At 42.1% G+C, this 26,302-nt stretch overlaps 1 protein-coding gene across 1 annotated transcript; it reads left to right on the top strand.

The window, feature by feature from the left end:
* The first annotated feature begins 103 nt into the window (after positions 1–103).
* mettl11b (methyltransferase like 11B) lies at positions 104–8,276 on the top strand. The gene is made up of 4 exons (XM_026346056.1): positions 104–394; positions 3,780–3,952; positions 5,976–6,228; positions 6,418–8,276. Exons 1-4 carry the CDS (start codon positions 196–198, stop codon positions 6,672–6,674), a joined length of 882 nt encoding a protein of 293 aa, XP_026201841.1. The 5' UTR covers positions 104–195; the 3' UTR covers positions 6,675–8,276.
* Positions 8,277–26,302: the final 18,026 nt, after the last annotated feature.

The raw sequence follows: 26,302 nt of genomic DNA, 5'->3' as shown, positions 1-26,302 counted from the left end.
AATTTGGCGGGACGTCCTGAGCACTGCCCAATGAAAAAGATCACTTGAACTCCGACAGAGACGTGTTGAACATTCAGCTAGACAGATTTAGCAGCAGCTGGAGAAACAGAGTCCCAAACGGGCACCGTAACACAGCGTGACTTTAGCAACACTCAGTCAAGCTGGATAACTGATCTGTGAAGGTATACAGTCAAAATGGAGATTTCACTTGAAGATGATGGCAGCAGATCATCACCCAACTTTGAGTACAAAGGGGCTCACCTGGCATTCAGGGATCGCTGGAAAGAGACAGATGACACCATGTGTCGCCACAGCATGTCCTTTCACCTGCACCACTCGCTGAGGAGCGAGTTCTTTGCCAGCTATTTGTACCTGCTGGAAAAGGTTCCTCTCGGTAAGAAGACCCACACAAAGGTTCAACCTCACGCAGTCAAAGGTTAACATTTACAATCTTTTCTTGACCTTTGACCCTTTTAGGAATAGTCAAAGCCGTAGAAGAATGCTGGTGGTTTTGCATGTTTTGGTTTTGAAATCACTTTCCGTCGATGCAGACTGGTATAAAACGTCTTTAGATATTTATTTCCTCCTCTGTCCCTTTCAGACAGACACTGGTTTCATTCATGAAAATCTGCTTCTTTGAAAGTACAATTATGTGAGTTTTAACAGTTTCAATCACTGGTGAACCCAGTTTGGTTTGAGCTGCAGCATCAGAGCAGCATTAGAAAAAAAACACTAATATTGTTCTTGTTGATTTATCCACCTTTAGCTCTCATAGATGTGCCAGTGAATAAATATCTTCGAAATATAGATACACACATATATGAATATACTTTGAGTTCCTTTGTAGTTTCTCTGCAGTAAGAAGCAGCGACAACATAGTACTCAGCAGTGTCACATATCCTCTTTGAGAGTAAAGTGTAAGTAAAGAAGAGGGTTATGGACCCTAACACAGTAAACTTACTCGGACGTATTTGAAACCACTGCTGTTTAAATTTAGAACTGATTAAACACACCCATGCTCGACATTTGTAACATGCTTGTGTGTTGTCTGTGAAACCACAAAATTAATAATGAAGTACAGTAACAATATTCTTTATCCAAAGACAAAGACTAGCCAATTATGGAAATATTAAATAAATATAATATAAATAAATAATAAATAAATAATGGCAAATAATCTGTTACTAAAAATGTTAAGTTACGTCTTCATGTTCAAAAATGAGCATTTTGTTGAATTTGTTATGTGGAACAGTAGATAAATGAGTGTGTGAAGAAACACAGAGCCTCTTGTTGGGTAACAGCAGAGGAGCTGATGCACACAGCTCCAGCGTATAAGTCAGTCGACGTCATCATTGTTGAGCTTTAGATATGTTGGTGTAGGTGTTTCAGTCTTTATGCTAAGCTGCAATAAATACAGCCCATCCTGTAGCTGACATAAAGTTATTAATAATTCCCAAAATAATAAACTACTACTACTAACTAAAAGAAATTAATTCACAGTGAATATATCGTAATATAATCATGATGAATTGATTATTCTTTTTTTGTTCTTATTGTAAGATGCATCATATCAACACCTTTATATACATATCAACATATTTGAGTACAAGTCTAATTTTCATTATTAATTTTTTTGCTAGTCAGTGAACTATTATTGAATTCATAGCATCTCCCGTTATTTCAAAATAGTCTAATTAACATGGAGGCAACAAGCAGAGTCATTGGCTATTAGTCAGTTGAATGCACCAAGTTTTTGTGACAACACTCTTCGGTACGTGTTAACTTTGACTCAGGCCTTTTCCTCTCCCAATGTGTGCACTTGTTTGTCACAAGACCAGATGGCAGAAACAGACAAGCCCTATCTACTGGCTCAAAGACACCTTATTTTCTTACCACTAACTCGATACAAGGCCATTAATGGTATGGCACGTCAGGCATGAAAGCACTAACTCATGTCAGTAAATGCGAAACACGACCGTCAGGGGGGCGCAGTCGGATTATTTACATAGGCCTAATGGAGTTAACGAAGAAATTAGTTTTCTTTTTATGTCTTAATGTAGTAAATGATCAAATGAGTTTAGCAAAAACAGCACAAGAATTTCAATTTAGATAAAAGTTAACATTCAAGCCGTGCATCGTTTAATCATATATCTCATTCTGTTACATAACTTAGAAGGTCAAAGGTCATCTTATAATGAAGGTGGGTGATAGGTGGACACGGTGACACTGGAGTGACACTTCCTTGGCAGACATGCATGTCGTCACTCTGTCTTCCCCCCCCTCTTGCTCAACGTTTCTATACTTACCCTTCCAACAACCTTCCTGTGGGGTCACATGATATGTAGCTGACACCATGAAAACTCCTCAAACGTTTCATAACCCAGCGGACCCATGCCTGGCATGATTTGTCTGTTTCTACACCTTGTTTTTAGTCTGATGCCCAGGTGCTGAACCACTCAGTCCATCTCTCGGCTCTCTGCCTCACACTGATGTCTCTAGTATGGACAAGGGAGTCCAGCTGGGATTAAACCCCCTCGCTTAATGTTTCACTGTGGTGTCATGAATTCTGCCCCTCGAGATCCTTAACAAGTGGACACACATTCCCCATGACCCTCACCCCTTTACAGAAGGAACGTGTCATCTAAACTTTTCGAGCTGTTGCCTTCATTCTGCAGGATTTCTTACAGCTCAGCAGACTCACAGAAAGCTTGGGAAGCTTTTAGGAAGCGAGTTGTAAAAGTTTATTAATGTCATAGTATGTGATCAAAATCTCCTGGAAGAATGTGGAACACTGTCAAAACATTATCGAACATGATTGAGAACTCCTGTGGGTTTGGCTGCAGAAGGATCCAAACGATCCCTCCAATAAGTGGTAAAAAGTTGCAGTATATTAACTTTTTATTAGCTGTCAAGCTGAAACATTTGTAAATGCATCACACTCTGTATTTACAATCAAGTGTCATCTGACGTAATGAAACAGGTGAGAGGAACAGTGCAGCACAGCACTATTCATAGTCTTCATCATTCTACACTTTATATAAGATGGCTATCAGTCATCTCTACATACTGTAACGCAGCCCACTGCCATTCAGTGCAAATACCCGGTTCCTAAAGTGTTAATACTAAGAACAGGGTATAATAAATAAATAAATAATAAAACCGTCACAAATAAAATTTCCATCCACTCTTTGCCCATACCGTCTGTAGTAGATACTATCCTGTACCTGTAGGTCAACATGAGTGTACAGGTGGTGATAATCATTAAACACGGTTCTGCTTTTGTTCTTTGGTGGTGACGTCAGTTTGTGAGTTTGGTGCAAACTAAAATATCTCAACAGCTGCTGGTGAGATTACCGAGACATTTACCGTGGATGTTTGTGGTCTGCACAGGATCCATCTGTGTTTCTGCTGATCCCACTGATTGTTAAATGCCAGTTAAATGCCAGCCTATTACAAAACTGATTGAGCATGTTCATGCTCTCCTGAATATAAACCCTTCTGTTTTTAATCATCTGTAAAGATCCTGCAGTGCCCCCCCCCAATGAAATGTCACGGTTTTATTTCGTTTTAGAATCTCTGTGGTAACTTGGTCTCTGACCAATTTTGATTGATCCTCATTTGGACTCAGTCTTGACTCAAACAGACTGACTCTCAGTGACTTGAACGTGACTTTCAGGGTCTTGATTGGCGCGCTGCATGTTCTTTTCTGTACGACACCATATAACCCTGTCTTCAACTCTGCCTCTCTTGTCTTTGTGTCTGTCCATGTGGTCTAACAGTGAAGCTGTACCCGGTCACCTGTGAGTACATCAAGGGAGAGAAACAGTTCTACTACAGGGCTCAGAAGTTCTATGAGGACGTCCCTGCTTCAGTGGAAGGCATGATGGGAGATTTTGTTGAGATTTCCAATGTGGATCTGGAGGGTTCCCGACAGTTTCTCAAGAGGTTTGTGGTGAGTCGTAAGACACTAAGAAAATGACCTGTCACACATGAGGAGCTCTGCTGTTTTTCCATCATCTACACACTTTACTGTGGCTCCTGACTACTGTAGTATATCGATTTACACCAGAGTAGCTAGCTCTCAATTTACTGTACATGTCAGAGTCTATTTTGGATCAGGAATTCTCTGCTGTATAAAAATAATTCCATCTTGTTTCATGTGGGAGGAGGCCTCAGTGCAGTTTCTAATAGTAGCACAGACTTGATGCCAGCCCTACAAAACCCACACGGAGCAAGCTGAGCCAGTAGCTGTTAATCAGCTTGTACTATGGTCATTTTTATTTGTACTAATTTGTTCATAGTGGAAAAGGAGGGACGCATTTCTTAATTTTCCTGTGTTATTCCTGTATTCATAAAATCCAATGTGCTGCATAATTGACTAGAAGGGATGCATTTCAAAAGACGTCAAGTGATTTTTAAAACTCTGCGCTGTGCACACGTGCATCTTTCTGTGTTTATGTCAGTGTGGACTGCAAGGTTGTTTTTAGATTTGGGAGAGTCCAAGTGCTAATTCAGGGGAATGGTTTGGCCCAGAGTCTGGGTTATTTGGAGGATCAGTTTTATAGGAGCTCTAATTATAAACTGCTAAGACTGGATGCTTTAAAGGAACAACACATGCTAAGTTGCTACATTTGCTGGTGCTAATGTAAACACGAGTCCAGATTTACCACAGCTCAAGTGTGATTCAGTGTTCAGCACTACTGGCTAATACAATACAGTTCACTGAATACGTTAAGTGTCAGTGTGTCATGAGACCGTGGGTGGTTACAGAGTGCTGTATTAAACCAACACAGGAAGGTTTCACTAACAGTTATTTTCATTATTGTTTAAATGGTTGAATTTTTTAATCAATTCATTCATGAAATGGTTTAGAAATGAAAACGATGGTTTACAGTTATAAAACTTTATATTCTAACATCTCAGAAGCCTGAAACAGCAACTGCTTTGTAAAAATGATTTGTTGTAATTTTATACTACCAGTCAAAAATGTGTACACATAGGAATTAGGATGCTTTACATAAAAAGATGATAATAATGATCAGTTGTCCTTTTAGATTAATAAACTTGAACTAGAAGAAGTCTACATGGTATCATCTGCTTTTCTTTCAAAAACATGGTAACTTGTGAATGACAACAGTAGTTTCATGAATTATGAATTGTACATTGTACATAGCACTAAATTACAAATGTGATAAAATAATACACATCCTTTGTGTAGAAATCACCCTCTTATTTCTTTATGTAAGTGCAAACACTCTGACTGACAAATTAAAGATTCACTTACACCATCTTTTCTACAGGTGTGTGCTCAGCTGCACATCACCGCCCTCCAAAGTCTCCTTGTTGCCTGTGAACAGCTCCTGTTTTAAACTTGACATGTCCATTAAAAATTAGGGGCACTAGCAAAAAAGATTTAAAATACATCCAGATTAAACTGAGCTACATACGCGCGGAGCAATATGGCAATAATTCACAGAAACCAGGAAGCCTCCTGTAACAAGCACAGAGCTCCTCAGGGCCCCATCTTTTAAACAATCACACACAAGGGCCTCTGGTGTGGAAGGGCTGGAGTGAGGTCAGAATACCAAATGAAAAGAAAAAAACAGCAGGATTCAACAGAGGTGACTTTTTGTTCGCTTGTGGTGAAGTTCACAGTTTCGTTGCCCCGAGGAGCTGAGCTCTATGAGTTTGTTCTGTGGGTGTGTTTGAGGTACTGAGGCCGACATCTGGCAGCACAGAAAATAAAGTATAGACCCTTCTATGACTTGTAGGTATGGTAATAACATGCTGCAGGGAAACTGACATTTAAATGTACATTTTATTTTCTGTGAAATCTAAATCCAGATCTTATTTTTTGCCTCAGTGTTATTGCAACTGATCAACTTCAATTAAGGTATTTTCCAATTTTACCTCTAGATAAAAACTAAATGAGGCAGTATTTTTGGAATAATTATCTATGTTTTTTTCTTTCACAGGGTCCTGGGAAGGCTGGTACACAGTGTGCCCTGGACTGTGGTTCCGGGATTGGCCGTGTCACCAAAGGCGTGCTCCTTCCTGTGTTTGAGAAAATGGAGATGGCAGACATGATGGAGCACTTCCTGCTGCATGCACACGAGGAGTACCTGGGCGACGACGCCGACCGCATCGAGACCTATTACTGTTACAACCTGCAAAATTTCACTCCTCCAAAAAACAAGTATGACGTCATCTGGATGCAGTGGGTGGCATGTAAGTACGAGAGTCATCTCAGTCTACTATCTACTTATTATAGAAAGGTCACAGACCATCAAACTGTACAAGATGTTTTTATGTCCGGCGTTGCTGACGTTTTGGTCCACTACTGGAAACAACGTTCCCTGCACAGACTTTTCTTGATATTGTTTTTCCTCTTCATACCTGTTGTCTCTTCCATTTCAGGTCACCTGACAGACAAGGACTTGATGAACTTTCTGATTCGCTGTAAGAAGAGCCTGCGTCCAAACGGTGTCATTATAATAAAGGACAATATGGCACGACAGGGCTGCAAACTGGACCCCATCGACAGCAGCATCAGTCGCCACCTAGACATCATGAGAAACATCATTGCCATGGCTGGTCTGGAGGTCTTGGCTGTCGAGAGGCAGGAAGGTTTCCCTGAGATCATCATGCCTGTCTGGATGATTGCTATGAAATAGAAAAGATGCTGTCAAAACATTCAGATTGTCGTTTTTGTTCATTTGACAAATACTAAGAGGAAAATCCATCCTGAAGCTGAATTCACATTGCAGTTTTATTTAAGTTCATATTTGGAATTAACACAGCATTAAACTTTTACTATGTCATCAAGAGATAAATCCTGAAACAGCAGAGTGTGATGGCACCAGGGGTGATGTTATAGAGGCAGGACCAGTTTGTCTGCTCAACAGTGACATAACCCTTTTACCGTGGAGTGAAACTTCTACGGAGGTGCTCTGTGTGCCCATGAAGTCAAAATGTCCTTTGTTGCCAGTCGACCACCTCTAGGTTTTCTGTCTTGGTGACATCCAGGATTAAAGCCTCAGTTCTAAATGGGAGAAGTTTGTTCGTGTCTGAACCACAAGGAAGAAACACAGCATGTGAATTCAGATTTGCTGTTGGATTTCTCCTCTGACGGAATGATTTGTGTCTATTTTTGACTAAATTAAATCAACATATCATAAAAACAACAATTTTCATATTAGATTAGATTTAAACATCCTGGGGCTTTATGTTTTTGTACTGTTAACATGTGATCTGTATCTAAATGTGTATATTATGTATAAAAGGCCTTGACATTTACAACTGGTAATAACCTTTTACCTTCATTCTGATCGGATCTCAGTTAGGACGGTGGATCTGTTGGCTGCCACCGGCTGCAAAGCAAGAAGCAAGGCTACGCTCTAACAGTTTGCTAGTTTGATAACCATGATTCAGTGTCAGACCAATCGTCCTCAAGTGATGTCACTGCAAGCATCAGTGGGGTCTGAAGAATACTAGTTATTAATAAAATCTGGAGCTGTGGTGTTAGAAAGAAGTGAGACCTCTGTACCCTGATCCTCATCTCTGCTTGCTTGGTACACCTGAGTCTCTGTTCCTCTGTCCAGTTACATTATGAAACACACTTTAAAAAACACAGAGAATAAAAATGTCAAAGATAAATTTGAACCAGACATTAGTCTTACAGAACTCTGACAAGTTAGCAAAGACATGCACCAAATGAGCTTTTCCTCCTTCCATCCTTTCTATGGTAAACTCTTTGCCAATGCAACTTTTGCTTCTGTCAGTGTTCAAAATAAAATGAACCTGATCTTTGGCTGCAAACTTGGCGGAAAATCAGCTTAGTGTGTTAGGAGATGTCGATCCTGCACTTTAGGTGTAAAAGACTTTTTATTCTGTAAGGATCAGAGCCAGTGGAAAATCCAGTGAGCACTAGTGCTACTTGGCCACCTGCTGGACATGCGACCTTTGAAACTCTCTGAAGTGATGCGACTGTAGTTCTGCTTATTTTTCCTTACTACTGCACATTTTGTCGAGGACGTGTCCAAGCTGCAGATTAAAGTTCCAGCTCAGAATCCAACTAACCACATATCCAGATCCAGACCACATGTTAATACAGAACCAAGTGGAGATTGGGTCAAAATCTCTATTGCCTGTAGTGAATGTTCATATTATGCTCCAGAGTTCACATAGTAATGATGAGGTGTACGTATTATGTTTTACAAAGTTTGTGTTTTATATTGCTGCTTGTAAAATTGCAGACTAATAGATTTTTAATGATTTCTTCTGCGTGGCGCTCAAATTACAGTTCCAGTGTTAAATTATAACAACTGTCCTGTTTTTCCTGCTTACATTTCCACTAGCACAATACATTTAAGTGCATGTGTATGTTTTATTGAGCTGGAGCAGTCTGGTTGTGTTGTTTTGCTAAGACAAAAATGACAAACTCGGAAAACATATGGATGTAGTTTTATGATTTTTGAATGCTCTATTGATTTATAATGTCTTTGTTCCAAACAAAGGGTAAAAGGATTAGAGATGGGTGATCACCACTGACTATTATAATCAAAGCTGGAGCAGAAATGCTGAGCAATTTTCCCTAAATATTCCTTCGGCTGGTCCACGCCCCTGACAGTGACCAAGCTACAATCGTCCACAGAGCAGGATCAAAACACACAAGATAATTGAGATGCTCTCAAGCAGTTATGGTAATTCTCCTAAGTGTTATTACCATTATTTTTTTAGACTGACAGTAGAAGCAGCACATTGTTTTGGGTTAATGACTTTCAGCTGGGCCCCTGAGGTGGATGGAGGGGGTTGATTATTTCCTGGTTTTGACAGACAGTGCCTGCTTTCATATCTGCCCTGGCTTCATATCAGGCCTGTCACATGTTGTCTGCATAATACACATCCAGGAGTCGCCCCGAATATTTCGCATTTGCGTGTGTAAGCACTCAACAGGAGCGGAGCAGAGGTGTTCCTCTTTGGGCTTTTTATGAAAGGACAGTTTGTCAATGAGTAGGTTGGCACTGAGAAAGTACAATATCTTCAAAGTGCTGTAGGCGGGATGGCGTGAGATGATCTCCACGGCATGGTTCTCTCGTCAGACTGGCTCTTTTGAGATGTGAATAGACCAAACACATTTTCCACATCCTGTATGAATTATAGATCAAAATGCCCTAAAGTTAAACTTGTAGGTATTTTTTTTCTCTCACTGAGCAAATAGCAGCCAAATGTGCTGTCACCTTTTCAGAAGTGGTTAGCATCGCTGACAGTCAAGGCTATCATTTCTAATACTGCTCAATGTCCTCTGCAGCCACTTGGCAGCAGTTTGAATATATTAGCAGGAGTTACACTAATTTGTCCAGTCACGTCAGTTGAGCAGAGCTTTGGGCTCGAGTCCAGGTCGACTATATCTCAGACAACTTGCAGAGACGAGGAAGAAGAGCACGAGGGGATGTAAAGCCCAACACTGTATTCAGGGCAAGTGTGACTAACACACAAACCACTGCTGGGAATGGTTCAGCTCAAAGCCAGAGCATCAGCTGCACAAGTAAATGTCAAAATATGGGATAAAAAATCAACATGTACCTCTAATGGCTTGATCAAGACACGTTTTATCTGGGTTGCTTGGGGGGAGAGTAGTCTACATCACAACTGTGTTGACACAAAGCAGTCAATAAGCATGAGTTTCTGACAGAGGCTGTACTTCCACTCAACTCTGAACCTTTGACTATGTTTTCCCACTAGCTGCAAGTCAGGAGAAGGGTTATGTTCGAAAAGAACTAATTCACATGAAGTGTTTCTATCCATCCATCCATCATCTTTATCTTTACGCTTTTCAGGGTCACTGGAGCCTGAAGACGATTCAAGCATTCATTTGGTGAGAGTTAGATGGTACCTGTGGACAGGTTTCCAGTGTATCACAGGGCCACATGCAGACACAAGTGACATTCACACCTACTGTACAGTCACACCTACAGAGCAAGACAACTTGACCACTGCTGGCAATATTTGGCGTAAATATTCATGGTCCCCAGAAGAGGATTCTAGTCATTTTGGTGACCTCTAGGCTTTTTGTGTGGGGCTGCCACACTACACCTTGGTCTATGGCACTATTTCATAATTAACCATTTTGCTAAGCATGAAAAATAATCATGTCACTGGGCTGAAGTGCAATACATACCTCAGCCTCCTGGAGCTGTTAACTAGGCATTAGGGCTTTTAGTGTTTAGGCCTTCCCTGTTGTAAGGATGAAGCATACAAAGTGATGGTTACACTACAGCTTCTGCCCTCATCTAAAGAGCGGAAACACCCCCATGAAATAGCACAGAGGTCATTTTCCACAGCAGAGACTTTAGCTCATACAGCCTGAGCAAACTGATTCTTTGTGAAAAACTACGTTGAGAGAAACCTCAAGTCAGTCAGTCTCTGGAGCCGGGACGGTTTCAACGAGACAGCGAGAAGAGTAAGCCTAACCTCCATTCCCTGGGAGAATTCAGACCAGAGGAATGCGCTTTCTATTCATCTCCAGTTCTCATAGTAAATCATGTCACTGAAAAAAAATAGACGTGATGATTTTGTTGCCTGCTTTTTCTTTTGGCTGCCCATCCAGGGTTTTAACTCTCCCAGCGTGTCGTCAGGGGTCTGAGGGTGGTGTTCTTGCCCCACACTGCTCTCCTCAACTCAGAGGGCAGGGATTAGTTACAGACTTTTATAAGCACGGCCCTGAACATGTAATATTTCATGCAGAAATGTGGGTTTGGAGCTTGGATCAGGTGCTGCTGACTTCAAGGTTTTAATGTGCGAGCCAAATAACTGATGACAAATGACAACATCCCAACTCCCACATAGCACATTCACCAGGTTGTATCTTCAGCCTTATGTACCCTAAAAGTCTGAAACGGGAAAGGAAACTGTGCAACACAAAGAAGGACTCATTTCTCTTCCCAAAAATGACCTTCCTGCTGAGCAACATTTGACGGAAAGCATTGCTCACAACAACAAAAAAGAAGGAATTTATTCCCATCTGGAGCTGACGCGCAAGACTTGGAGTGTGTGTTCATGAATATGTGTGATCCACTGTGACTGTGATGAAGCAATGCGGGGTCAGTATGTTTTTGGCTATATGTGCAAACACTGAGAGCTATACCCTGTGAAAAATATTCCTGCAATGCGTGTGATCTTCCAAATATATTCCACAACACAAACACAACTATTTTGTACACAACATCAGCTCTTTGCTGGACTGGGCTGCAGTTTTAGTGTTGTGACAAAAAATGGAGCGACACCGATAGAGGCTTTAAGCATATAATGTGAGACAAATGTTTAAGGATGGCTCTTTTCTCTTCAGTCCTCATCTTCCCCCTTTTCCTTTCAACCTTCTTTTGTAAATAATCCCTACGCTCTGTCCTTTCCCCCCCGACTAACTGATCCTGAAATAGAAATGGAGATACTGGGGATAAGTGAAACTGTCACTCAGCTCGGAAGATTTTTTTAAATGAAGGTCGAATATATGCGGTCATCCCTGTACACATACCGTAGTACTTTTGCTCTTGGCTTGTTATTCCAGGGCCCCTCAGCCCAAGTGAAGGTCCACCCAATGATGCAGGTTAAAGCATGGTTAAAGTTAAGGAAAGCGCATGTTCAGAGAAAGAGCATGTTTACGAATTGGTTACGGTGTGGGTTGTAGGGGTTATGAAACTAAAAGACTGGGCTAAGGTCAGGGAAAGGTTGAGGTTCCGGTTAATAGAAAGACAAATATTAATTACAGTCTGTGATGGGACTCAAAAAGTCAGCTGTGCTTCGTGCTCATCCTTCACCCTGACCTCCACAACATCACAACCCTAGAGGTTAATCATGAGGAGTGTTGTCAGCGTGACAATGCCCTGCGCACACTGTGAGCCTGGACTTATCACCCAACATCAGTGATGGACCTGGCTGCAGTCAGGTTCTAAAGGAGGCTCAGATGAAAAACATCATCATCATCAGGTGCCTTAAAATACATTTGAAGTGATAGCAACTACTAGCAGCTGTAGTTTTATAGCACTTGTTTCTTCAAACATGTGATTAGTATTGAAGTTGAGCTCATGTCAAAGCCAAAACACAAACTTTGACCCAAGCCTACCAACTTGTTTTTGTGCAGAGATCTGCCCCAGTTTTAACAATGTTCTTGTTAAGATCATAAAACAGATTCACGTTTCAGCAGTGAATTGTAATGTCATCTGCTGTTCTGGGTGTCAGATCAGGCTAAACTTATGTAAGTCAATCCAGAGGACGTGGATTAAATTTGGTTCAAAGACTGAAATCAGGGGAGCAGACGCCCATGGTGTCGCAATCACATGTTCACATATGAGAGGAATGTTTGGATGTCCAAATACTTTGGACACATCAGATCACAGCTGGAAACAAACTGTACATAAATTCAGTGTAATTTGGTACAACAAACACCTCATTTCATTGCTCTCAGTGAGCTTTGACAGCAGAGACACTTAATTAGATTTCAACACAATTCATGCTGCCACCCCAATCCCTCTATGTTGCCTTGGTTGCATGTTGTTAGACAACATGTGGAGCCGCTCTCGGGGCCCGGCGCTCTTGGTGCCCTTGGAAGCTCCGTCCCTCATGCTGGTTTCAATTCCATAACCTTTCAGATCACGGCGTAATGAGTCGAAATGGCTCGCACATGCACATTATGCCCAGACGAATCATTTTTCCACCGAGCCAATTTACTCCCATGATTAAATCTTTTTTTCCTACATGAGTCAGAGCACAGATCCAGGCGAGGCAGAGGTTTGGAGCGTGTTGTGTGTCTTCAGGGAGTCAAGTGTGTGTGTCAAATGTTTGTGTGGAGAGTCAAGTGTGCATGAGTATGTAGAAGGAGTGAGAGGTGGAAAGTCACTCAGTGCACCTTCTCTTTGAGGTTTAGAGGATCTGTTAGTGACGTTATTTCATTTTGAGACACCAACTTTTTCCCCTACTACATCTTGGAGGGAAATATGATGATATTACCACCACTCTGTTTATCTGATGGCTGGAGTTACTGGTTACTCTGCAGATTCACATTTCTTAATTTTCCTTACTGTTTATATTGTAGTAAAAATTTGCAGTAGTACTATTTTCCTTGTAGTGTTCATACTTGTAATGAAAGAAAAGATTAAAGTAATTATTAGTCATTTAAAACTGTGTGTATGTGCTTGGTCTGGTTGTGAGTGTGATGTATTCATAAGAAGGATTCAGAGAAACAGGCCCCGATGCTGGAGCCATTAGCTGCTCTAGTAAATCTGCTGGGACCTGAGAGAGTCGGCCCGTCAGCGGCAGGTATTTCCTGTCTCTTGATCTTGGGAGGCAGAACTCATTTCTGCTGGTGGGGGTTCGGTCTTCGTAATAAGTTGCGGTTTAGTGCCAACAGTTTATTATTCAATTTCATTTTGAATGGTGTGTGTGAATGTATTTTATCCAGTGAGAGTCCATTTGCCAACTGCATATTACTCACTAGCAACTGGCAAACTTTTCAATGTTTGCTGCCAATTCTTTAAAAATCTATTATTCCACAGTATTCCTGTAAAACAACTACAGTGGACTAAAGTGTGGTTATTATAAAACACATATTTAGGCTTCCACTGTCACTTTGGGTAAAAACACTGAAAGCATATCAGCCACATCTCTGATACACGCATGTCGTGTGTGCTTCTTTTTAATCTATAAATTAATATATGTTTTGTCTTCAAGTCTGTTCCTGTGTTTAACACGTGTAGCTACAATGATCGCTCATTGAACACTGGTAGTTACTTTTAATCTTACATTAGTCTCTCAGAACAGCCCCATGAACTAACATTTAGTCTAATATAAAACCAAGTATTAAGCCCCAGTTGCAAAAGCTCTCTCCACATACTGTATCACCTAAACATGATGACTGCAATAAAATCATCTTGTGCCAGTGCTCTCATTTGAGGCCAATTCACATTTTCCGCTGTAATATCCGTGTAATCTCCTTCCAAGTCTGTGGGGTTGGAGCAGACTCTCCACGGATGCCCGCGTGCAGCTCAGTAATTCGTGCATGTGCAAACTGTCCCCAGTGCCAGTGTCCCGACTACACATGTGGCACAAAAGTAAACTAGACACTTGTTAATGCAGCTGAAGTATGCAACATTTATTTCTACATCCCTGACACCTTTATGTGAACACAATTACCTACTCCTGAGCACAGACTTGTACAATAGATAATAACTCAGCTCTTTGTGCTTTGACAGAGTCGACTTGGACTGAACATGGCTGCTGAGCGTCCTGAAAGCCGAGGATACAACCATTCATACTGGTCGCACATCCCCCACTGCATAGTGAGCTACAAGTTTCCTTAGCTCCTTCAAAGATTTATAAATATGTATATGTAATATAATATGGTATGGTATAATATATAGGATGGTACTTTAATGGTTGAGAAATGTACAAAAATGAGTATAGCACTAGCTCATGTGAGTCCCACTCATATGGACTAATCATGCTCGTGAGTCACTCACTCATTCATGACCTGTTTGGCTCCCAGTTCATTATTAATGTTCAGTCATTTTCCCATGGAAGGCACGGCCATTATAAGCTGACACTTCTCACTAGTACTGTGCTGATGCCTTCGTGCTAATGTGGTTTGCTGCTGCAGAAGGAAAACTGTTTGAGTTGGGGAGAGATCACAGTTTAGGTTAAAAAGCAAATTGGCTAATGTTGGGAGCCACCGTCATCATGGGTTGAAGAACTGTTTTCTTAATTTTAGGGAAAGGCTGTGGAAATCACTGTGGACAGAAAGAAGAAGGAAACTGAAAACACACAGTAGTCTCCAGTGTCAAAGTCAAATGTTTAGGAGGTTCAGCAGGATTTTAACAAGGCCACACTACTGTCCTGACGTGTAAGACGGGTGGACATTTGGAAATGCTGTTGTTTTCTGTGGAGAACAGACTGGATGTTCCTAATGCTTAAAGTACACAAGCAAAAGGACAGAAGAAGAGACAGTGGATGCTTCTTTCAATGTGAAATACCTCCTCACTGTCTCCCTCCCACTCAGGAAAGGACAGCAGCATCTTTAAGCTTCGTGTGTGTGTGTGTTTTTTTCCTCTCCTCGTTTTAAGGCACTCGAAGCTCCTCAACCTCAAGCAGGATTTTTGTATTTAGAGGAAAACAGGATGTGAACTTTTAAGACCACACTAAAGGAGTTTATGATGGAGGGAGACATTGTTCCAGCATGTTCCTGGGCTTGTATACAAGGGAACATTGAAACACCCGGCGGTTAAGATGTGAGGGGGGAAATTTATTGGACTCACATGGGCGACATTTTTAGTCAAACCTAATAGTAATTTGCTCGTCATATGGGACAAGTGTTCCAGGGAAGTAGGACAGTTAGAGGCAATTTGGGTATGACTGAGATGATGAGTGACGCTAATGACTGAGTAAAAACATGATTCAAAGTGTTTCACAGTTTGGATTAATGTGGAGAGGAAATACCTTTCTTTGGCTTTTAAATCACAGTTTACTTCTTAAATCTGTCACACACGGTTTATTTGTTTGTTTGTTTAGTTACACATACGAGAAAATGAAAAAAAAAAACAGTGCTGTTGAAAGGGAACTGTGAATCATAAAAACACGCTGAGGGGTTGTAGCATCTCCAAAGAGAAGACATCTTAAGTTGATTCAAAGTAATAAAAACACTGAGTCAGAGAACCAAAGGGAACACATGCAAACATAAAGCTAAAGATAGAAGAACATTAAGGAAAATTGAATTAAAAACTACACAAGACTGAGCCATAAGGTTGATGTGTTCATCTTATAGTCGACTAGCATGGACGGTTTTTATTTCTGCAGCTCAACCTTTTTAAACTTAAAGCTGCATGAATTGATTATTTGGCCACTTGGGGGCAGCACAACAGTACAACTCTGAAAACAACACTGGCATTGACAAGTTCTTATGGTTAAAAGAGTCTGGTTGGTAACGTTCTCAAAAATTTGCCATAGGTCTCACAAAAGAAAAAGTTGTTTATTCACTATAGAATTTTTTTAACTACCTTTAACAAAAACTGTTTCCCACAAGCCCTCGGTGTAGCCATGTATATTGTAAAAGTGATTCGTTTTTTTTTTTACAAACACCAATAAAAAAACATTAAATGACAGATCGCACAGAGGTTCTAACACTAATAAGCTGAAGTCTGGATGTGGCGTCATGACTTTTGCTCTCTTATTTCCTCATTCAGCAGACAGAGAGCAACATTAGCATTCATTTGAAGTGATGCTTGTGTCCACCTGATGGAAGCAACTCAAACATTCTGCTAGATATTTCAACAGCTTCACTTCAACAGCTAGTCTCCTTACTTTGACTGTGTGGAGTTTGCAGTTGAGATAGCGAGCAATGAGTTTATCAGAGCTCAGTAATATCAGCTCTTTATCAGATGCGAGAGTGCGTCGTCTAAAATGATGCAAAGTGGGATTTTTATTTGGATGAATTCTGGAGCATGCAGCAGCAGGTTGGTGAAAACCCGAACAGCAGAGGCTGTATCTGTACAGGCTGACACTCTCATATGTAGGTCTCAATCATCAGTATTTATGGTGTGTGGAAATTTGCTGCCATGTGTACAGGAGCCAAGACTAAAACATGAACCTGATGTGAGCAGAGTGATCCTGACCTGAGATGGCAGCTCACAGCTCGATGGCAAAAACTTAGTAAAGTCCCCCTCTAACCCATCATCATCTCTAATGCAGGGGCAGCCAAGAGGGAAGAGAGGAGGAGGGGTCCGGGAGCGCAATCCTACTAATTTGAAGCAAGTTGGGCGATTTTATGAACTAAGCTGTGAAATATGACTTTAATAATGGTTGCAAATGGCAGCGCCGGCGTCTGGGAGCATGGGAGGGAGAAGAATATGGCGGGAATAAAAGTGTGGAAAATAAAGAAGTCAAAATTCCTACAATGGGATCAACACCAGCTCACCGCCGCCTCCCTCTGCCTCCACCACCACCCTGGCAAAGCCCACAAGCTAATGAAATGTGAAAATACTTGTGGGTGCGGCGACTATGGGCTCAGCAAAATCCAGCTCCATAAACTGATGATTAAATCGATGTCCCTGTGGCGGGGGCTTAATTCTGAATAGATGCTCCACTTTGCTCTGGCGGCTTGCGGGGTGAAGCTTCGGCCTCAGAGAAGAGAAACAGACTGAGACAACCAACGTCTGATGAGAGGTTTAATGGGTATCGCGGTGTCGTTTAATGGGGCACTGCGGCACCACCCTGGCTTCACCCCTGCCCAGTGGTTGGAGTTTTAAAACCCACAATGTTGGTGCTTGGATTCTCCTTTTATAGCTTTTCACCTATATTTAGAAAGTGTGAAACAAACTGAAAATAATGATGCTACATAAACTATTTAAGTTGTACTAACAAGCTTTTAATCAGCTCACTCAGTTTTCTTGTTTGGAGCCAAAATGCTCAAGTAATGTGGAGCATTTATCAACATTATAGCAGAGACACATGTTGGGAAAGTCCCTCTTTCAGAGCTGCCTCATGATCCTTCTCTTCCTGTGGACGAGATCGATGTCTGTACACAAACACACGATGCCTGCCCCATTTGGTTCTCAATAGAAAACATGCACGCTACACATTCCCCTATGAGAAATGAGAATTTAATGACTGCACCACCACGGGCTGCTCCAATCGACAAGCAATCCTGGGAAGGAGTTAAGGGATGTTGTTCATTGTCACATGACATTAGGAGCATCGACAGAAACTCTCCACCTCCTCCTCCTCTGAACTGCCTCCTCCCTCCACCCCCCTGAACCCCCAGCCCCGTACGCACATCTTGCCTGCAGATGTGGTGAAACCGCAAACACTTCAAAGTGCCTCCCCTCAGACCAACAGTGTACCCTGACGCCAACTGTAAATGTCCTGGACACAGTGCACGGAAAATATTAAACCCCCCAAACTCACAATGAATAGCCCAGCTAAACCGGGCAGGCAGAGGGGTGGGGTGGGGAGGGAAGCAGACATCTAAAAAGGCCCACTAAAAACACTTAATGACTCATCATTCTGCTACGCAACAACACAGGAGAGTCATCTCGCCTGTCTGTCTGTCGGCCAGAAACACAGGAACGCTGCGGCTTCTGCTGTTGCTGCTGATGGACATCTGCAGCCCACTCAGCGCCGCATCAGATATTTACCTGAAATCACACAGAGGTGTGTCATCAAAACATCTCTGCTGTGAGTCAAAAGGAAACAGTGTGAGAGTCGGAAAGAAAAGAGGCTTTTGCTGTGATGAATGTTCTTCTGATTGTGTTTGGAGAAAAAAGGTCTCGAGGCCCCCCCCCCCCAGACAACTTGGTTAACATAATGATGTAATTTACTGGGGCCCCTAAAGAGTTCCATTACATACACCCAGAGATTTAAGGAAAAATTACGTTATTTTAAAATTTGGGTCTTTTTTGGTGGTTTTGTCCATTTTTCTTATATGTTATGAAAAGATTCTACACAGCAGCTCAGCTTTATAATGGCCACTGTGTCACATGATAAAAGTCCAATTTAACACAATTATACCGAATAAACCACTGATTAAGACTTAAAACACCTTTAAGAATATTACCCCAAATTAGTGTAAATAGTAAATTCAGCTGATCATGTACTCACCCAGTTTACAAATGCTATGTATCGCTATGTGAACAGTCATGTTCTGATCCGGGCTTCATGTAACAGGGTTGGAATTGACTCGTAAATTCTTCTCTGTGTTCAAATAATGGCCAAAACACCACAACACCAGGTTGTAAAAGAATAAACAGTGAGAATTGAGCAACATCTAAGTGTGTGTGTGTGTGTGTGTGAAATCATCTGCAGCAGCACATGTGCTCGCTCGCATGCTTGCATATGCATCATATGTGGGATAGCGTGCTTGCAGTCCTCTGTGCGCTGTGATCACTAAACTCTGCGCCACCTCAACTGTGCAGATCTCTGCCGTTTCTCATGGAAGATGAAATGTGCTGCTCTCTATCCCAGAGGGGCTGCTGGGAAGGGGTTGAAAAGCAAGGGGGGAGGAGGGGTACATGGCAACATCTCCTCTGATTCCACATCCCAGAGAACTTTGACCTCCAGCAGAGAAACCAAAATAAAAATCCCCTTCTCGCCGCCAAGGCAGCACAACAGGAAGATGGGGTCGTGGAAGAGAGGTGGGGGGAAAGAGAACAATGAAACCCCTCTCTCTGGTTCCAGATGGGTGCTTCTTGACAGCCCAAAGCTTTTGTTCCACTGAAATAAGGGGGCATTGCTGTGCTTTGCGACGTTGCCAGACATTGTAGGTTTCTCATGAAGATGCACTGCGCCAGGGTTCTGACAGGGTAGAGAATCCACCACCACAGAGGAGATGTGGTGAGGAGAATATTTCCTACCAGTGATTTTAAAACCCTGCAAAGTGGTAATGCATCACATTACCACTTTGCATGGTTTTAAAATCAGCTATCATGCAACAGAAAGACAACAGGGCGAGCAACTAGGAAGCACTGCTGCACATCAGATGGATAGGTTAGTATATCAATGAAATGTGGACACTGTTAGGGGCAGGACTGTTTCTGGAGAAGACAACAGGAGCTTAATTAAATGAAACCTTTGAAATAGGTTGATCCACTGGGAGCAATGGAAAAGAAATACTTACTTCTAAGTACTCGACTTCATAAAGTCGACATTAGGATTAATATTTGACTGACATCCTACAGTCTGCCAGATGTGAAGATGAATGCTGTGACACATTTTGGATAATAAATTTAGGGAATCTGTAAAAACAAAATAGGAACTAGTATTTTTAGATTATGAATTCATATGTTTCTTGATGGTTTCTGGAAGAAAACTACTGTAACAAACACATGCTGTTAAAGTTTAATTCAAGTTTTGCTGAAGGCCCCAGAAGGGCCAGAGCTGGTCCTGTGTGAGTGCGTATATGTATGGATATGTGTGTGTGTGTGTGTGTGTGTGTGTGTGTGTGTGTGTGTGTGTGTGTGTGTGTGTGTGTGTGTGGCAGTTGTCCAGCTGTTAGATGGATGAGGTGCGATGCTGGCTTTATTCTCCCATGACAGAGGAGCAGCCTCGGCACAGGGCAGCGACTCACATGTCTCGGTCTCACACGATTCCTCACTCTGATTGACGGACTGGAGGCAAATAATGACTTAACGTCATTACAGCTTGAAAAAACTACTATGAGGATTTGTTTTCAATTACAGTCTAATTTGGAGCCGCCACCCCCCTCACACACACACACACACACACACACACACAAATACTAATCTATACTTACTCTCACACTGAATTAGAAATGTCTGTGTGTGCAATCATAAATTGTTTATGGCACAAATGGGATTCAGATCAGATTATGGGTTCAGAGGATGTGTGTGTGTGTGTGTGTGTGTACGAGTCATGACCTTGGACACCGTTAAGCCAACAAATCCTCCATTTATAAAATCAAAGTGGATCCATGTGTTTTTGTTTTCCCTCGTCCTCATAAACCATATCACACGTTTGAGTCACAGAGGTTGCTGTAATCTCCGTTGCAAGTCATTCTTCCTGTGATGGCTTAATGTGTGTGTGTCTGTTTTCATTAAGATAGATTCTTGTAATAATCTGCCTTCTGCAGGCCAGAGGTTAGTCAACTTGTTGTACAAAACTCGGCAACAGAGGCACTGAGACTTTCACCATAATTCAAGCCATACTCACGCACAGTAACAGACGTGAATGTTAACAGGTGTCGTAGCTTGGCGTCATAATTACTTCAGTCCTGGAGAACTTGTGCTTTTTGTGGGTAACAGTAAATACAGCTTATAGAAGACACTCATGAAGAAATGCCCCTGCTCGTGTGGTTAGTTAAAGTATCCCCCTGGCCACTCGTGATAGCTCCTTGGTTGGCCAAAGTGACCCACTTGACTATTGCACTATATGCTATGTGATTTGGGGCTCTTCTGTTTGTCCCACTGACCAAGTGTCCTTCTTGTTGGTTGGTACAGATACACCCATTTTAATCAGTACTGCATTAACTGGCTCAAATGCCCCGACAGTGCCCTTCTCACTGGCCTGAACACCTGTGGATAGACCAGTCTGGTTTGCCTTAGTGTTCCTCTGATGCCCAAGTGCCGCTCACAGGTGTCTCTCTTGTGTGACCACGGGGCGTCGAGCTGAACCCAACACGTGGCTGCTTCTGATTTTTGTGCTTCTGCCTCCGTTCTGAATCCGTGCTCACTTCTGCAGACACACACGGTGATTGTCAGCCTTATCTATTACCAATTCCATGTCCATGGATTTGATTTGCAGCAATACGACTGTATGTGTAATGACAGCATTAAGGCTTGTTCTGCATATATCCAGTTTCAAGGAAAACGAAGACAGATGCTTCTCCTTCGCTGCTCTTACACGTCAACAGAAATAAGGCAAAAACACATTCCTGGTGGCTACGCTGACTGTGTTTAGCCCCGGCTGTGTGTGTTCTGCCTCAGCACTTAAAGGGACCAAATAACAGGCGATGCTGGATGTCTTGACTTGAAGCTGAGGCTCCTTGCCATCGTCAGCCGGTAACGTGAGTAATGAGTTCTGTCAGAGGCTGGCGGCTGACTGATGTTTTCCACCGCAGACGAACCTCCCTGAGAGCTGACGGCCACATGCTAACGACAGATCTCTGCTTGCAAATGAGCGGTCCACGTAGAGAAAGGTGATGAGATGATTGGTGTGATACGCCCAGTGCAGTCGCAACTCAAGGTCACGACTTGGTGGAGTATCGAGGGTTGGTACTGTATGTTCTTCGGTTGAGATTACAACACAAGGGAGACAGCACGCCTTCAGGACAAGTGTACACCACAAGTTCACTAACATTGTTTCACATGAAAGACTTTAGTGTCTGAACAATTTCAACTTTCAACTGTCAAACCCTGTTGTAATATCCATATGTGTTAATGTGACTTGAGTGCTTTGGAATGGCAATGTTTAGGGAAATGTGCAGCAAGTTCAGAGCTCCGAGGAAGCACAGTAGTGTTTCTGAAAATTCAAGTCAACAAAACGGGACTTGTTTTTGTCAGATTACTTGGTGAGAACAGGGCCTCGTTTCATTTGCACACCCTCTCACACAAAACTTCATCAAGTCTTTTAGCATCTCTAAGGGCTGACCGTTCCTACACCTACTGTGGGACTGACCACACAATCACCTAATCAGCAACTCTTACACAAAACTAAATGAACCCTTGTTTGAAATTGTTCCATTGGCCACGGTTGCCGTGTTACTTGATGGTTTTTCATGCAGCTCACATCCTGGTGCAGCGATGATGCAGCAGACTTTTCCCCCCTTCAGGGATGAAACTTACAAAGTTCATCTCTCATCCTGCTGTGACCCACACAAACGACAGCTCATTTTTATTCCTGTCATGTGGGAGATCGACTGACGCAGACTAATGACCTGTTTTGATCTGCAGTTTAAAAAATAACGACACAGCACATCCTCAGCCAGTTCACTGTGAAAGCCGGGCATTGTCTCTAAAGCAGTTTAATTTTGACGGACATAAATAGGAAAAAGACAAACTCTTCCCTATTATTTTTACAGTGAGTGATCGTTTCCCTTGTCTGGCTGATGGAAATTTAAAGAGAAGAAACCAAACAAACAAAATGAGCATTAAAGATCTCTGCTTTACAGGACACACCCTTTGTGTTTCTGACACATTAAGGAAACCTTGAGGCTACTCGTAAAATAAAACTACATCTTTCTCTCTCGGTCATAAAATAAAACAAGATTGGCTGCCTCTGCAAAAAAACACAGGCAGCACTTTTCTTGCTGTTTTCCTCTGAGAAGAATGATTGTAAATGTGTAATTAAATTAATAAAATAGTCCCTGGTAGTAAATCACGGCCCCTGAGGATGCCTGATTGCACAGCTGAGTGTGTTTGTGCATGAATGCATTTTGGCTTTCAAGCTAAATGTAAAGAGAAGTAGGTGCATGCAGGATTTTGTGGTTAAAGGTTAGCATATTAAAAACAAAATGGCAACACAGACTTTAAATTTTGCCCAATCCTGAGGGCAGAGCACTCACACAGCATTTACCTCTGGTGGTTAGTTAGTGAGCTGAGGAGGGGGCCGAGTGGCATTAGGCTTCAGCGCATGGTGCCAGTTTCTGCTATAATAAAGGCATTAAAAAGCCTCCTCATTAAACTATTTTGGGCACAGAGGATGGTGTGGAGGGGTGCTGAGGGCCGGGAGGGGGCACCAACACTAAGACAGAGGTAGCGGCTGCCAGTGATTCTGAGCCAGGGCACCTCTATGTCACTGGTGGCTGCAGAGATGTAATTACAAACACATGCTTTTTTAATGGGGCTCCAGGGGATCTGTGCGATGAGAGAAAAGAGGCTGAGAGAGGAGAAGTAATGTTTAAAGGTGTAAAAGAGAAAAAAAAGCACAACAGCACACAAATAAGGCCACGAACTGCTGAGACATCAACACCTCTGGTTCTTGAAAATGAGCTTTTTGAAAAACGACGTGGGGTCAAATTGAATAAATCACTTTCTCCGCCGTTATGTTAAGATGACATCCTCGTTATACTGACATGTGGCATTGCACAGTAAAAGTGTGTGAGACCAAGGTTCGTGTTCGGTCTCCTTCCAACAGTCAGTTTCGTTGAACCATTTTTCTCAGACTCGGTTTGAACGCAGCCTGAAAAAAACAACTGTCCTTCAGGTACTGGTTGGATGAATAAAATCCATTTTGGCTTCATCCCTGAGTTTGAGGATTTATCAGCCGTCGAAACACAGCAGTTTATAACCCAGTGAAATATGAGTTTACAACAAAGATTTTGTCCTCGGTCTCGATGGTTGCCAAGTAAACAGAATTAAACCGTTCACTTTGCGAACTAATCTGTCAGGAATGTAAGAGTGTGTTCTTGTCGCACTGAGAGTTGCCGTTTTGCAGAAGAACCCAGGTTTTATTTATTTATTTGCAGGAATACAGTGCCAGCGTGTGCACGTTAGCTCAGAGAATTCACACTGTAAACACCAGAATATACCACTGAAAGCAGTCAGAGAAGACAGAGAAGAGGAAAATGTCGTTGGTTGACAAATCCCCATTGAGATGATGACTCAGACTTTGGGACTTGGATTAAAATGATCACATGAGATGGAAAAACCTGAGTCTTTTTGATAGAATTGTCAGGAATTATTGACAACACCTGTATTGTGTGATTGGCTGAAATAAAAAACTAAAAAGTTCGGAGGAGACAGAACAAAGCTTCATCCTGCTGAGAGGCCGAGGCGAACAATGTGCCATGTTTGTACCAGATGCTGGTGGAAGTTTTTCAGTTGTTTGGCAGAAAACAAAATGCAGAGGTTGAACAGAAAAAAATGTGACGCATTAAAGACGTCTTTCAGTGTATCTGAATTAGTGTGAATAAACCCTCGTGAGTGAAAGCATGCGATGGAGTCAGCTCAGTTCATGTTGGCAGTAAACACTCCTGTGTTGTTGCACCAAGATAAAACCAGGATCAGCCCGACACTGTCAGGATTCACTGGACTGAAGAAATGTTAACTTGTGAGTATTTGATTGACATACAGTACAGGAAATAATAAGTGAGGACTATGTAGCTCTGTGGTGGAAAGCAACGTGTTGTGTAAGACTGAGGTTCCTGATGAAGTGGATGGTAATAGGAAAGAAAAGTGGGCACCACCGGGCTGCCCTGCCAGCCTCCCTCTTAGCAACCCCTCATGTTTATGTTGAATGTGGGCCATATAACAGCGCTGTGGCTCTGATGTGGTGCCGTGGTAATCATGTCACCAACAGACAGAGACAGACAGAGCGAGGGAGAAGCTCTTTGAGAAATGATCAACACCAACAAACGCTCTGATGAAAGAGCTTGGCCGCACATTCAAGCGCCTCATTTCATGAATAAATTTAGACGGGCGTTAAGAAAAACTGCTGTGGTGGCGACAGTAGATACATTTATGAGGCTGTAACTCAAATTAGATAAACAAACGGCAGAAATCAAATTACTCGGCTGTCTGTTCTGCTTGTCTGCTGAATGGCTGTTTCACAGGGATCAGCATCAGGATCAGTTCATATGGAAACAGAACAATGTGAGACCAGTGCACAACATGTCCCGATGAAGCCAATAAAACAGATAAAGAATATATAAGATACAGATAAATGAAGTCAACCTCGTGATCTGACTGAACTGTTTTATGTGACTGCAGCTTTTCCCTGGGTGAGACAGGACAGTGGGATAACATTTGCTTAAATCAATCACTTGTCATATGGAAACTGTGAGCAGAGGGCTGGTGGGTCGACGTATCAGGAAGAACCAAACAGATGTCAAATCAGTGAGCAGCGATGTGTTGGAGAAAGAGAGACCGAGGGGGGATCCCTCTCTCAGGAAGGACGAATATGAAGAATTCGTTCCCTCCTGGTTCTAAAAACAAGATTTCATAAAAGGTATGAAATAACAAACATAGAGAAATATTCAGTAATAAAAGATGTTATCCATATTACTTACACCTACCTGTGACTTAAAGGTGCACCGGACTATTCCTTCATTACGTCCTGTGAACTGTCTACATAATTAAATAACTGAGTCTCCAGTCTTTTTTTTTTTTTTTATTACACCGACTCTTCACTATTTCAGCTGCCAAAAGTACTCGATACACGTAAGTAAAAAACAACCTGGGTTAATCCTGTTGCTGCTTCTCCTCTTTGCACAATACATCTGAACCAAAGACTGACTCAATCCTTTTCAACTCACTGACTAGTTTCAAGAAACAATACGTACACCTGCCTGTTAGGTGATAATCCCACTAGTGACATTTCCACTCGTACAGTAAATACAGAGAATGCCATGTTCCTACGCCGTTGGCTGTCCCCTGTTTGTTTTGGTGTCTTTTTGTGCAAATGTTCCTGATCTGTAACTGGTTCCCATGGTATCAGACCACCGTGTTCCCAGTCCTCCAAGATCAGCTGGCCTGTTGTGGTTTGATGATGCAGCTCAGGAATCTGTCACCCAGAGCAAAATGCACCGAGATGTTTAGAATCAGGCCCACAAAATATGGAGGTGGTTTCTGAGGGGAAAAGCTCTGCGACTCGGTCCCTGGTTCTGATTAACTGTGTGTTTGTGGGAGGATATCTTGATCAGCATGTGTGTGAGTGTGTGTTAATGTCTGGGACCATATTCATTGTACCATCTCCTCAAATACCCTTTTCTGGTTTTGGTTTAGCAAGTAGTCGAGGCAGAAGACGGGGTAAAATACACTATTAACAAGAAAAATACTTTACTTACAAGTAGACAACTGTAGAAGAA

This window comes from Anabas testudineus, chromosome 4 (genome assembly GCF_900324465.2).
Source record: "Anabas testudineus chromosome 4, fAnaTes1.2, whole genome shotgun sequence".
Lineage (NCBI taxonomy): Eukaryota > Metazoa > Chordata > Actinopteri > Anabantiformes > Anabantidae > Anabas > Anabas testudineus.
Note: the sequence above shows the minus strand (reverse complement) of the source record. Positions and strands in the feature narration are given on the sequence as shown.

Coding starts and splice junctions, on each gene's coding strand:
- mettl11b (XM_026346056.1), top strand. CDS start 196: ATGGAGATTTCACTTGAAGATGATGGCAGCAGATCATCACCCAACTTT. Junction 395..3,779: donor GCTGGAAAAGGTTCCTCTCG/GTAAGAAGACCC, acceptor GTGGTCTAACAG/TGAAGCTGTACCCGGTCACC. Junction 6,229..6,417: donor CTGGATGCAGTGGGTGGCAT/GTAAGTACGAGA, acceptor CTTCCATTTCAG/GTCACCTGACAGACAAGGAC.